At 37.1% G+C, this 12,705-nt stretch overlaps 3 protein-coding genes across 6 annotated transcripts; 2 read left to right on the top strand and 1 right to left on the bottom strand.

Annotated features, from left to right (window-relative positions):
- The first annotated feature begins 925 nt into the window (after positions 1-925).
- On the top strand, positions 926-4,518 carry LOC110772499 (cytochrome P450 CYP72A219-like). 2 transcript variants are annotated; one of them, XM_021976935.2, is made up of 5 exons: positions 926-1,312; positions 2,498-2,724; positions 2,845-3,089; positions 3,190-3,577; positions 3,971-4,518. In XM_021976935.2, exons 1-5 carry the CDS (start codon positions 1,030-1,032, stop codon positions 4,394-4,396), a joined length of 1,569 nt encoding a protein of 522 aa, XP_021832627.2. In that variant the 5' UTR covers positions 926-1,029; the 3' UTR covers positions 4,397-4,518. The 2 variants fall into 2 exon arrangements, with proteins under 2 accessions (XP_021832627.2, XP_021832633.2); XM_021976941.2 differs by having other exon boundaries at positions 928-1,312; positions 2,498-2,715.
- A 334-nt stretch (positions 4,519-4,852) lies between these two features.
- LOC110772254 (cytochrome P450 CYP72A219-like) lies at positions 4,853-8,657 on the top strand. 2 transcript variants are annotated; one of them, XM_021976694.2, is made up of 6 exons: positions 4,853-5,003; positions 5,387-5,650; positions 6,382-6,599; positions 7,018-7,262; positions 7,565-7,949; positions 8,048-8,657. In XM_021976694.2, the coding sequence occupies exons 2-6, from the start codon at positions 5,395-5,397 to the stop codon at positions 8,474-8,476; spliced, it is 1,533 nt and encodes a 510-aa protein (XP_021832386.1). In that variant the 5' UTR covers positions 4,853-5,003; positions 5,387-5,394; the 3' UTR covers positions 8,477-8,657. The 2 variants fall into 2 exon arrangements, with proteins under 2 accessions (XP_021832386.1, XP_021832379.1); XM_021976687.2 differs by lacking the exon at positions 4,853-5,003 and having other exon boundaries at positions 5,083-5,650.
- LOC110772270 (Peptidase S24/S26A/S26B/S26C family protein) lies at positions 8,474-12,331 on the bottom strand. Of its 2 annotated transcripts, none has more exons than XM_021976702.2 (5): positions 12,007-12,329; positions 11,684-11,908; positions 10,661-10,771; positions 9,979-10,042; positions 8,474-8,951 (listed from the first exon to the last, which is right to left on the bottom strand). In XM_021976702.2, exons 1-4 carry the CDS (start codon positions 12,133-12,135, stop codon positions 10,007-10,009), a joined length of 501 nt encoding a protein of 166 aa, XP_021832394.1. In that variant the 5' UTR covers positions 12,136-12,329; the 3' UTR covers positions 8,474-8,951; positions 9,979-10,006. The 2 variants fall into 2 exon arrangements, with proteins under 2 accessions (XP_021832394.1, XP_021832399.1); XM_021976707.2 differs by lacking the exon at positions 8,474-8,951 and adding an exon at positions 8,975-9,659 and having other exon boundaries at positions 12,007-12,331.
- Positions 12,332-12,705: the final 374 nt, after the last annotated feature.

Raw genomic sequence — 12,705 nt, 5'->3', positions numbered from 1 at the left:
ATTAGCATTGTCCTCATGCAAATGGATGTGTTTTTTATTCACTTCAGAGCTTTCTTCAACTACCACTTGAAGATCATTGGCTTGATATTGATGAAATATGATAAATATCCTCTATAACAAAGAAAAATATAACAAGGAATAAGAAAAACATGGTAAACAAAAATAAATATCATTCAACAGACCAACAGGAACAAAAGTTAGCTAGGATCCCAAACACAACAAATCCTCAACAGAACAAGTTTACCTAAGTCTCTATTATCCCCTTTTGAGTTTATACTTTTCCAAAGTTATTTCCTGTATAAAGAATTTAGCACTTTAACGTTTAATACTCATTGTATTTTTCATGTTTGATACACTTGATTTTTTACAAAATTTTCAATAATACACACAAAATTCATGTATTATACACATAATTTTCTCATATTAGGGTTTGTTTAGCAGCACTCTAACTTTTTCACTTGACATTCTATTATCCCGTTACAAGAAAGTTTTTCTTCCACCTTCACGTGCAACTTTTCTTCATATACGCCTGCATAAAAACGTTACCTCTTTCACTCAAAAACGTCACCTCTTATGTCACATTCTTTTCTAGTGAAAAGAAGTCACACGAACCACTCACTTAAAGTTGAAAGTCATATAAAGTGTATATATATCTATGCGTGTGTGTGTATGGCACCGTAAAGACCACAATATATACATGCATTTCATGCGTCAGAGCTGAACTCACTTCTGTATAATACTTTTGCTACAGAATAATTGAGTATCACCTTGTACGTACACACACAAGTCCTCACCTTGCTACACAATTATTGAGTATAACCTTGTACGAGCAGAAAGCAGTGAGTGGTTTGATTGAGAAGGACAAAGATCCTTTGTTTTTAGCCACAAATATCTACAATTGTGGACGGAAATGAATCGACTTGGGACAAGGAGTTCCTCCAGTTTCACACATTTAACCCATTTCCTCGCTCCTTTCCAAACAAGTCCTCTCTCTCTCTCTCTCTCTCTCTCTCACACACACACACAAAAATGGAAGTATCAGTTGTGGCCAGTGTTGCACTACGTGTTGTTTGGGTGAGCGTAATAATTACATGGGCATGGAGGGTGCTGAACTGGGTGTGGCTGAGGCCAAAGAAGCTAGAAAGATGTCTAAGGCAGCAAGGTTTGGCGGGCAACTCGTACAGGCTTTTGATAGGAGACACGAAGGAAAGCTCCATGATGCTGAAAGAAGCAAAATCTAAACCCATGGACCTCTCCCATGATTTAGCGCCACGTGTCCTCCCGTTTGTTCATCAATCCATGAACACTTATGGTATGCCAACTACATCTTTTGACATTTCAATTTACTACTAGGGATGGCAGTCGTACGTCCCCATTGGTAATAAGCGTTTTTGCAGGGCTTTGATCCTATGGGTCGGGTATGAAAGATGAAAAACGGGTATAATTATGGGTATGAGGAATTTTTCGGATATGGTGTTCTACCTCTATAATTATGATGTCTTGGACATGTAGTTTTGACATGTATTAGTTATTTTTTATATAGTCTTAGATTTTAGTAAATAAAAATTGAATTGATAGATATGTTGTGCTTAGAGCATCCACAATGGGGGGTGTAAATTCGGGGGTGTAAAGCCACTTTTACATCCCCTTTACACCTTCGGGGGTGTAAATATGTTTTTTGCTCCAGTGGGAGGTGTAAATTCGGGGGTGTAGCCATGGGTCCCAGCCTTTTATGTTGACTTTTCTTCATTTTTCTTCTCTTTTCTTGGGTGAGTCCCGCCTGCAAGGGATGTAAAAATAGATGTAAATATACATTTTATTTTACATCCCCATGGTGGTGATGTATATTTACATCCATTTACATCTCCTCATTGGAGACGATTCCGGTGACTCGGGGTGTATATTTAACATACACCCCCCACTGTGGATGCTCTTATAGTGCTTTTTTCTCTTTCAACAAAGTTTTTTTTTATTGGTTTTTTTTTTTTCGTTATTATTGGTTTTTTTTTTCGTTATGGGGCTGGTCAGGAATCCGTTCCCCAACAAAGGCGGGAATGGAGGAAAAATGCTTAATGGAAATGAGGATGAGAATGGTATACCCACCTCCGATTCAACCCATTGTCATCCCTATTTACTACCTTCATATGTACTACTATAGTTATTCTTCCATAAAATTCTAATGTGTTATCTCATATATACTGTTAGATAATTAATTGATCATGTTATTAATTTTTATTTAAATGTGTGGATCTAGTTTACAATCTAGCTTCCTAGATCAACAATCACATCGGTATCCTTTCGTTCAGTAACCTTTAGAAACCGTCGAAAACCTCTGATTCATGATAAATGTAGGATTTATTTATTTATTTTTGTGGTTTATCTTGGTAATGGATATATACGATACCTGTAAATAATTAACTTTATATATTTGCCAATATGTGTAAACAATTTCTTATAAATTATAAGTTTTATTGTGATAAAACAAAAAATAATGCAGGTAAGAATTCTTTTATTTGGATTGGCCCCACACCAAGAGTGAACATCAGTAATCCAGAGGATGTGAAAGATGTATTTGCAAAATATGAAGATTTTCAGAAGCCAGTAACAAATCCACTGGTGAAGTTGCTAGTAACAGGTCTTGCAAACTATGAGGGCGAGAAATGGGCAAAACACCGTAAAATCATCAACCCGGCCTTCCATTCAGAGAAGCTAAAGGCACTATATGTATACTCTTGTCAATATTAATTCAAATATCCGGAGATTTAACAATTAATTTACTAAGTAATTTCCAAATACTCGTATTGTACAGCGTATGTTACCGGCATTTTCCTTTGTTTTCTACAGCGTATGTTACCGGCATTTCACCAAAGTTGTAGTGAGATGATTGAAGAATGGGAGAGCTTGGCGTCTAAAGAGGGTTCATGCGAGTTAGATGTTTGGCCTTATCTTCAAAATTTGACAGCTGATGTGATTTCTCGAACAGCATTTGGGAGTAGCTATGAAGAAGGAAGGAAAATATTTCAACTCCTGAAAGACCAAGCACAACTTACAATAAAAACTATACAAAGTGTTTACATTCCAGGATGGAGGTAAATAAATAAACAATACAGAAAACCCTTTTACGGTTAGACAGTAACTATAGTTAGATCAATTATTTTTACCATTGAGGAAGTTGTTTGTTTGGTGCAGGTTTCTACCTACTAGTATGAACAAGAGGATGAAAGAGATTGATAAGGAAATAAAAGGTTCACTGATGGGTATTATAAATAAAAGAGAAGAGGCAATTAGGGTGGGTGAAGCGACTAAAGATGACCTATTGGGGATACTTATGGATTCCAACTTGAAGGAAATTCGAGAAAATGGGAACACCAAGAACGTTGGGATGAGCATTGAGGATGTGATTGAAGAGTGCAAGCTGTTTTACTTTGCCGGTCAAGAGACCACTTCCGTGTTGCTTGTTTGGACACTGGTTTTGCTCAGTCAAAATCAGGATTGGCAAGCTCGTGCAAGAGATGAGGTTTTGCAAGTGTTTGGAAGCAATAAACCAGACTTTGATGGGCTAAGTCACCTCAAAGTTGTAAGTATTTACAATATATATCACTTCAAACTTTTACTTGGAAAGATATCCTTGCATCACAAGAAACAAACAAAGAAAAGTAATCAAATATATTTTTATGTTTCTCATATAAAAAATAAGAATAAAAACATTTTCGTAGTAGTTAATAAGCTTTTCATGTGGTACCTCATTCGCCTAACACTTGTACTATCATTTTTAGGGCCTGAATAAGCGAAAATTTTGATTCAACTACTGTCACGTTATCTAGTGAATAAATTTGGTGAACACTTGGGGCTCCTAATAGTGTTTTTCTTTTCTTGTTCTCTCTAGCTTTGTTTAGGCCTAGCTAGCCTGTACAATTTTGGATGCCTTTCATATCACTTGATATAAAATATGACTGTATAATGCCCCCAGGTAACCATGATTTTACTTGAAGTTCTTCGATTATACCCAGCAGTTATTGTGCTTTCTCGAGCCATTCACAAGAACACACGGCTTGGAAAATTGTCATTACCAGCTGGAGTCCAAGTCTCCTTAAACACACTGCTTGTTCACCATGACAAAGAATTGTGGGGTGAGGATGCAAAGGAGTTCAAGCCAGAGAGGTTTTCAGAAGGAGTTTCAAAGGCAACAAAGAACAAATTTAAATACTTCCCTTTCGGAGGGGGTCCAAGGATTTGCATTGGACAAAACTTTGCCATGGTGGAAGCTAAATTGGCCTTGGCCCTGATTTTACAACACTTTGCCTTTGAGCTTTCTCCATCCTATGCTCATGCTCCTTCTGCAGTTATAACCCTTCAACCTCAATTTGGTGCTCATATCATTTTGCATAAACGTTGATTTGTCTGACTGATAGGAAAAAGGAATCAAATAAAGATAGCCATAGTTCTAGTTGTTTGACTCTAATTTTTATGCGATATTGATATTTTATTGTAATTTTTTAAATCCTTCCATTCCATCAATCAATCTACTCTTGCAAGTGATCAACAAATCCAAGTCATCTATACAAATGATCTACACACCAAAGCCTTCTCAGCATTAGAATATGAGGACAGCAAACAAGTTATTAAAATTGCAAAATGAATTACGAATAAATTATTAACAAAAGGAAATATCAACAGTACGTGAAATGTGAAATGTGAAATGTTAGTCAAATTGGTCTTGGATTTTTGGTATGCTCCAAAGTGGTCCTGAATTCAAGCGCGTACGCATATGTGAGAGTTTCCTCCTTCCCACTTCCTAACTTAGGGAGAAAAAAAAGAAATACTGTGGTGCGAGTAGGAGTAGCTATCAATATACATTTATATTCACCAGAGCAAAAAGATCGAGTCTTATATAAATATTTGTTGTCTCCGATCTAAAGATAGACAGGATATATAAGGGCGCTTCTCGGTTGCGATTGCGAAGTCCAACAATGCGGATTCGTTACGGAATTGAATTTTTGACCGTGCGATTCTCATCCCGCGTTCACTCTTCTCTCTCCTCTATCCTCTTTCTTTTTTTATTCTTTCTCTCCGCCAGTTTTCTTCTTTCTCTTGTCGTCTGGTTTTTTTTTTTTTTTCTCTCTCTTCTGGCTAATATTAAGATTCCAACATTGTTCTATAAAAAAATATATATTTCTTGTCAGATTTTGAATGGATGATAAGTGACCATATTCATATTCTAATCATCTTGGAGAGCTGGAGTCTTTATTTATTTTGTTCATTTAATAAATTGATATATGTGATAGTGATGTAGCAAGCACTGGCAGACATGATTCCATCCATTTTCTTTTTAAGGGTCTTTAGACTGCATACTCTTTTTCTCACACAAAAAAAATGGAAATCTCAGGGAGCTCCATGGTTGTGGCCATTCTTTGTGTGGGTTTAATTACACTGGGGTGGAAAGTGGTCAACTGGGTTTGGTTGAAGCCAAAGAAGCTAGAAAGGTACCTGAGGCAGCAAGGTCTTTCTGGTAATTCCTACAGGCCCTTGATTGGGGACTTGACTGACAACTTCAAGATGACCAAAGAGGCACTCTCAAAACCCATGGAGTTCTCTCATGACATTGTGCCTCATGTGTTCCCTTTGCTCCAAGAAACCTTCAACAAATATGGTACTTTTTTTCATTTTCTTTTGTCTCTCCTATGCATGTTTTTTTTTGCCTTCTCTGCAATTATCTGATTTCTTGGATGCTGTTTGCTAATTTTATGGATCTTGTTGATGGAGAACACTTATCAATCATTTGCTATCTATGATCAATCTGCAACAGATGTCTCCCTTTTTATGGATGGGGGCTTTTTTTACTTTTGTTTTTATACCAGCGATATTTTACTTTAATTTAATCTAAATTGCGGTGAGGGTGATTTGAGCTCAGATACAAAGTGCGGAGCACATCCTCTCTGGCCAAATTGGCTAAGCCAATGTCAGTGGCTAAGCCAATGTCAGCAGGCGACTTTTTTGTGGAAAGGCTACAATAAAGGAGTATGAGTGAGGGGCTTAAGTGAGGGGTTCAATCCAACCATTAAACTTCAACATTTTCAACATTTTCAACTCACACATGGTTGAATTGGACCCTCACTTAAGCACCTCACCCAATCCCCCTTATTGTAGCAGCTCCCACTTTTTTGACTTTGAAATCTCATAGTTAGATGACAGATGATTTTACTTGGACCAAAAAATTGGCAGGGAGAAATCTTTCTTGTTGGGCTTAAGCCCAGAGCACCCACAAATTCATTAAGTACACCCAACATCCAAGCTTATTCAAACCAGAAACAATATCTTTGTTCCTGAAAAAAATCAAGTTGTAGGTGTTCTGATCAAATTCTTGGGTCCCAAAAATTGCAGGGAAAAAGTCTTTCATTTGGCTAGGCCCAGTTCCTACTGTGGTCATCTTTGACGCGGAATTAATGAGAGAAACTTTAACCAAGTATAGGGTGTTTGAGAAGCCACATTCAAACCCACTCCTCTCATTGCTTGCGACTGGCTTGATCAGCTACGAAGGTGACAAATGGGTCAAGCATAGAAGGATCATCAACCCAGCTTTCCACATAGACAAGATGAAGGTACTCATTTCTTTCATAGGTCAAAATTTCCAGCGCCTTATATGACAAGTTCTGTTTGAGACTGACACTCGAAAGAGAAAAGACAGACCATAAAAGTGCTTTATGGAGATGTCCAAGTTCTTTTCTAAGAAGCCCTTAAAATTTTAGCACTTGAAATTCTAGTAAAAGTTTTTAATGTGCATCTAATAAAACCACTTCTAGCAAAAAAGTTTGTGAGTAGAAGTAATTCCTACATAAACAGCTACAAACGAGCCCTTATTCTGTACTTGGCATGAGAGTGATTTTGGTTAATTCAAAATGCAACATGATTCAAGTTTTCTTCACTTTTCTTAAAAACAAAACTTCCAGAGAAGGAATTCTTCATGTCTTTCCGGTTCTAAACCTAGTTCCTTTTCTCTCTTTTCCCACATTGTTACAGGACATGTTACCTGCATTTCAAGTCGCTTGTGAAAACATGTTGAGCAAATGGGAGACGCATTTCTCATCAAAGGAGACATGTGAGTTGGATGTGTGGCCATATCTTTGCACTTTTTCCGCCGATGCGATTTCCCGGGCAGCATTCGGTAGTAACTTTGAAGAAGGAGAAGGGTTCTTCAAGCTCCAAAAGGAACTAGGTGCTCTGACACGCGAAGTTCTGTACTCGGTCTGCATACCACTGTTGAGGTGAAATCAAACTTCTAATGCCCTACTCACAAGGAAAACCTTGTTTTAGATGTTAAATGTACGGATCCCTAAACCCTACAGAAATTCTCCTATGAGATGTCTAGACGTTATTATCTTGTGGACGCCATGTATTTTCTATTACCCTCCTTGTTTTCCTCTCTGTTTACAATGGCATCCGCATGATAATAACATGCGGACATCCGGATGAGAGAATAACTATATATATAGGGTTTTCTCAAACCTCGATTAGGAAAACAATACGATTTATTAAGAGCTGCAAGTACATATCAATGTGCATGCAGGTTTCTGCCAACTAAAAGGAACAGGAGCATGAAACAGATCCCTAATGAAATGGCTATTTGTCTGAGGAGAATTATCAACAAAAGAGAGAAGGCAATGAGGGCAGGAGAAGCCACAGAAGATGATTTGTTGGGTATACTTCTGAAATCCAATTTCAGTGAAATTCAAGAGCATGGAGATGACAAGGACGTCGGAATGAGCATTGAAGAAGTGATTGAAGAATGCAGAGTGTTCTACTTAGCTGGAGAAGACACAACCAAAGATTTGATTAACTGGACACTGGTTCTGTTGGGCAAGCATCAAGACTGGCAAAGGCGTGCAAGAGAAGAGGTTGTGCAAATTTTTAAGAACAAACCAGACTATGCTGGCTTAAACCGCTTAAAAATTGTAAGTACTATTCTCTCTAATTCTCTTTGTTTTTTTTTGGCCCGTAAAATTTTGACCTGATTAGCTAAATCCCAAATGTTGAAATGTGTTTGTTGTAGGTGAACATGATTCTGTATGAGGTTCTTAGGTTGTACCCACCAGTCATTTTCACAATCCGAGAGATTACTAAGGAGACCAAACTGGGAGACATTTCTCTACCACCAGGTGTGCAGCTTTTCGTGCCAATTCTCTTTGTCCATCATGACAAAGAAATCTGGGGCGATGACGTCCACGAATTCAAGCCTGAGAGGTTCTCAGAAGGCGTCTCCAAGGCATCAAAGAATGAAGTAGCACCGTTCTTCTCATTTAGCACAGGCCCTAGGACATGCATTGGACAGAACTTCGCGCTCATGGAAGCGAAAACAGTTATAACCATGATTTTACAGCGGTTTACATTTGAGCTTTCTCCAGCCTACAGACATTCTCCTTTCAATATGCTCACTCTTGAGCCTCAGTATGGTACTCAAATCATTTTTCATAAAATCTAGAATCAGAATTCAACTTTCTGATTTGTAAGAATTCTGTCTGTTCATCCCTATAAATAACAGACTAAAAACTAATGTGAGCGGAGTGGGGGTGTTTCAGTACTTCAATAAGAACCTGAATATGTGTTATGTATAGTATAAGTAGGGCTTTCAAAGGAAACTTGAAATTTGAATACAGATAGAATATCCTATGTGTCAGATTCCGATTGAAATTGAAAATGCATAGTACAAGTACTCATTTTCTTTTGATAGGCAAGTTTTAGCCTATTTTGTCACGTATGTTAGATAAGATAAACGATCAATCCTCTTTTGTCAAAAAAAATATCAATGACTATGGCAACTGCCATTCTATTTATACATGAGACTTCTAGGCATGTCACTTACAACCATATCTGGCATGCACTTCCATTTGGGATATATACAAATTTGAGCTTCTCAGACCTAGTGTCAATCATCTTATACACCAAGAAAGAATTTTCTGACAACAAAGAAAGAGATGTTATAACAATATATAACCTGTCGGAAAAAAACATCATTTTTGAATGCATCATATTAAAAACAATCCACATGCTACACCATGAAATAGTAGCCTACTACGTAAAGCAAAGTCTTGAGTTGTTTTTTTCAATAAGATCCTACGTACAGCAAAGTCTAAAATTTAAGACTTGGAGGAAAACAATTTTTAATTACTAAGTTATTGGCGGTGAAATCTGTAAAGATTTAAGACTTGGCTGCCTGGTCATGAAAAAGCACAATAAGAATTTATTTAAGTCTAGAAAAGCATGTAATCTGAAAGACCAGTAATTACTAGTTGTGCAACCAGCGAGTGCAAAAAGGAAAAAAGAAATCCTTAGAACTACCAAGACACCAGAGCAGATGTAAGAGTGTAGACAAAGTTTTGAGACTCCTCATCCTGCTTAGTCAAGTACACAGGGCAGGCCACTAAAGAAATTTGAAAGATCGCCAATGTAACACACTAAATTTGCTTCTGTAGTGGAAACATATTACCATCCTCCATTCTCCCCCAACATCAACACCCCTCCCAACCCTGTCCCACAATAGAACTCCTCATTTTTTTTCTTCATATTTTACTTCAATCAAACCTGATAAATGATGTTAAACCTTTTGGACTTGATACATTCCAGCAGAGCTTCAAGAGTTTGTTACCCCAGTAAGCAGTTTGAATCTACATGAATACCTAAATCAGACTTAATTGTTCATACAAATCAGCTATTGTGTCTTAATAACCTTACTTGAAAGAGATCTTACAAAATGGTGAATTTGGGACAAAAGAGAATGTATAAATCTAACAGAAGCATCAGCCATAATTATATTACAGTATCAGATTGTCATTGTAGAGTAATCACAATTTGTCAACTTCAGCACACCCAAAAAATCCAGTAACACAAACTAACATGTTCTTTTACATAAAAGCAAACAAAGGGAGAGAAACACAAAGTTTCTCATGCAAATACAATACATGTAGTACAATGTCAATTGCTTACCTTAATGTTATAATCTTCTTTATGCTCATCAATCCAATGATCCAAAGCCATCAGGTGGCCACACCTAGTAAAGGCATGAAAAATGAAATAAAAATATTCAGGTGCACCAAAATGCCTAAAAGGAAGTTTGGAAAAAAAGAAATTAACATGAGAAGTTTAGATATAACAAAAATCGATGGGGTAGAAATTCACTCAATAAAAAAAAAAAAAAAAACCTATTTCTAAAGGTTGTGGAAATCCTTAATCAACAAAAAAAACTAATCACAAGCCTTCTAGAATCTAAACCATGACAAGCACATAACTATAGAAGGGACATAAACCAATTTGTCTTAGTCACACACATACCAAATCAATTTAGTGTTGCTACTCTGCTTCTGAAAGATAGCTCCCGTAAAATTAATAGTGAGCTAAAGACATTGCTCAAAGACAACATACAAATATGATCGGGGACATAAATTTCTTCAGCAATCAACCTCGACAAGTTGAAATAACTGCTGCTTGAGTTGACTTTATTTCCAGGTAAGAATAAATTAGGCAAAGATACTAAAGTTGGTCACATTTTTCATCACATAAACTACATCCTAATTACTATTAGGGACAGAATCACAACCAAAAAAGAATTGACTGAAGATACAAAAACTAATACAATAAGATAGATTTCAGAAAGACAAAAAAGCATTACCCTGCAAAACACTTTGCCTTGAATAAGACCATAAGGTACAGCTCCATATGTTCGTGAATCAAAGGAGGAATATATGTTATCCCCCTGAATCCAAACATGCCCCTTAGGCACCTATTCATCCAAGCCCAAAAACACAAAGCAACAAATCAATCACGTCAATCAGAAATATAATATGATAGTTTTGAAAAGGAAAAGGAAATAACTAAATAAATACTCTGTATTAAGCAGCAAATCATCACATTCCTAAGACAGTAGCACACTGAAAATGAGTATTTTTTATACTGTTCGAAAATGGAATCCCATATCAAAGTCGACATTTAATCTGGTCAAATCTGTTTGCACCAAAGTATATCAAAGTTTAGCTAGAATCAGAATGCATTCTCAATATTAACATCCCGTGGACACCTTTGTCTAAATATTAGTTACAAAGATTTAGGAAGCTAACTTAGGGCCCAAATATAAAAATACTAAACACTAAAACATAACTAGGATCACACGCTACATAAAAATCATGTACCACCAGCAAAACAGGAAGTCCCAGGTTACTCTTGACACGATAAAACATTAGACAGCGTAAATTGCATAAGCAGCATACTAACCAAGAATTTCCATAAACTAATAACTCTAAGAAGAATTACTTTTAGACCATCAATTATATACCAAATCAAGGCCCGGCCACTATAAAATGTTAGAAATAGCAACCACTTGACCGTCCTTTTCCCCACTCAATTGAGATTTCACAACCTAGATTCATACAGAGGACATTGAAATCTTTGCACACTACACATCAAAGGAGCTCCATTGAGCTGGAGCATAGAAGACATCTTCAATTAAGGAAAAAAAAGCCATTAAAACCACACAAAAAGAAAGAAAAAAACCATTTATTTATAAGTTACTAATGTTTTAATAAATACAAGTAAATTTCTTGTTTTACAACTTGACAGCATAACCAGACTACCAAAATACAAAATGCAGTAATAAATTGAACTCTAACGAACAAAATAACAACTTGCAATCACATACCACAGTAGTCTGAGACCTGTCACTGTGCTTGGGGTCGACAAAGAAGGTGACTTGATCACCCTCCATGCCCAAAATACGCTTGGTCACAATCTTTCGAGGGTCATTCGGAGACCGAACCAGGACCAAATCTCCGGCACCCACCTTCCCAAAGCGATGGGACACGTGTTCGGACAGGAGCACATCGCCAGAAATGTTTAAGGTAGGGAGCATACTAGGACCGTAGACCTGCAAGCAGCGGATAATAAGACGACGACCCTTTTGAAAATGGAAATTTTAGAAAGAGGAGGAGAATGAGGGGAAAATGGTAGGGTTGCAGTAACAACGAGCGTGGAGGAGCAGAGGTAGGCGTCGGTGACGTGGAGCAAACCCATGAACTTCGCTACAGTTACTGTGAGATCCTTTGCTTCCTTTGCTACGCTTCTCCATTGCCCCAAGTAGTTCAGTAGCCTCATCTCTCTCTCTCTAAGAAGCTTGAAAGGTTGAAAATTTATGAATGATGCGATGAATTTGAGGGAAGATTTTGAATTTGTACTGGGAAAGCTTGAAGGAGTTTGCTTGGGTATGAGGCTAAAGCTATGAGGCCGAAGAACAATGGGCACGACTGACGGGCCGATCAATGGGTCGGGTTAGACTGTAAATTATCGGGCCGAATTAGGCCCATCTACAGTTTCATTTATACAAATAAGAAAAAACTTGGGCCCTTAGATGTTGGTGTGGACGCTTGGAGTGAACAAGGTCTTGAGTGAGATGGTCAAACCACATTATTCGCTGCCATAACGCATGAGCTAAGTACACAAGCAACGTATCTTGAACCTCTACTATTCATTTTGTGTCACGGCTGATTAGTATCTTATTTTATGGATAGATGAATTGAGAATAGAAATATCTTTATACCAATAGCTAGTTTGGAATAAAATTTGCCTAGAAAACTAACGCATAAGTTTATGATTAGAAATATCCTGTAAACTTTGATGTTTCAGATTATTCCTTAGAAATAAAAGTGATCGCCCAATCTAATTGGA

Source organism: Prunus avium, chromosome 4 (assembly GCF_965620075.1).
Source record: "Prunus avium chromosome 4, drPruAviu1.hap1.1, whole genome shotgun sequence".
Classification (NCBI taxonomy): Eukaryota; Viridiplantae; Streptophyta; class Magnoliopsida; order Rosales; family Rosaceae; genus Prunus; species Prunus avium.
This window is presented reverse-complemented; position numbering and strand designations above follow the sequence as displayed.

Bases quoted from the DNA above. Each gene is read 5' to 3' on its own strand.
- LOC110772499 (XM_021976935.2), top strand. From the start codon at position 1,030: ATGGAAGTATCAGTTGTGGCCAGTGTTGCACTACGTGTTGTTTGGGTG. The intron at 3,090-3,189 runs GTAAATAAATAA...TGTTTGGTGCAG, and splicing joins GTTTACATTCCAGGATGGAG to GTTTCTACCTACTAGTATGA. The intron at 3,578-3,970 runs GTAAGTATTTAC...TAATGCCCCCAG, and splicing joins GGCTAAGTCACCTCAAAGTT to GTAACCATGATTTTACTTGA.
- LOC110772254 (XM_021976687.2), top strand. From the start codon at position 5,374: ATGGAAATCTCAGGGAGCTCCATGGTTGTGGCCATTCTTTGTGTGGGT. The intron at 5,651-6,381 runs GTACTTTTTTTC...CAAAAATTGCAG, and splicing joins AGAAACCTTCAACAAATATG to GGAAAAAGTCTTTCATTTGG. The intron at 7,263-7,564 runs GTGAAATCAAAC...ATGTGCATGCAG, and splicing joins GTCTGCATACCACTGTTGAG to GTTTCTGCCAACTAAAAGGA.
- LOC110772270 (XM_021976707.2), bottom strand. From the start codon at position 12,135: ATGAGGCTACTGAACTACTTGGGGCAATGGAGAAGCGTAGCAAAGGAA. The intron at 11,909-12,006 runs GTTGTTACTGCA...CGCTGCTTGCAG, and splicing joins ACCTCTGCTCCTCCACGCTC to GTCTACGGTCCTAGTATGCT. The intron at 10,772-11,683 runs GTATGTGATTGC...TTGGATGAATAG, and splicing joins ACAGGTCTCAGACTACTGTG to GTGCCTAAGGGGCATGTTTG.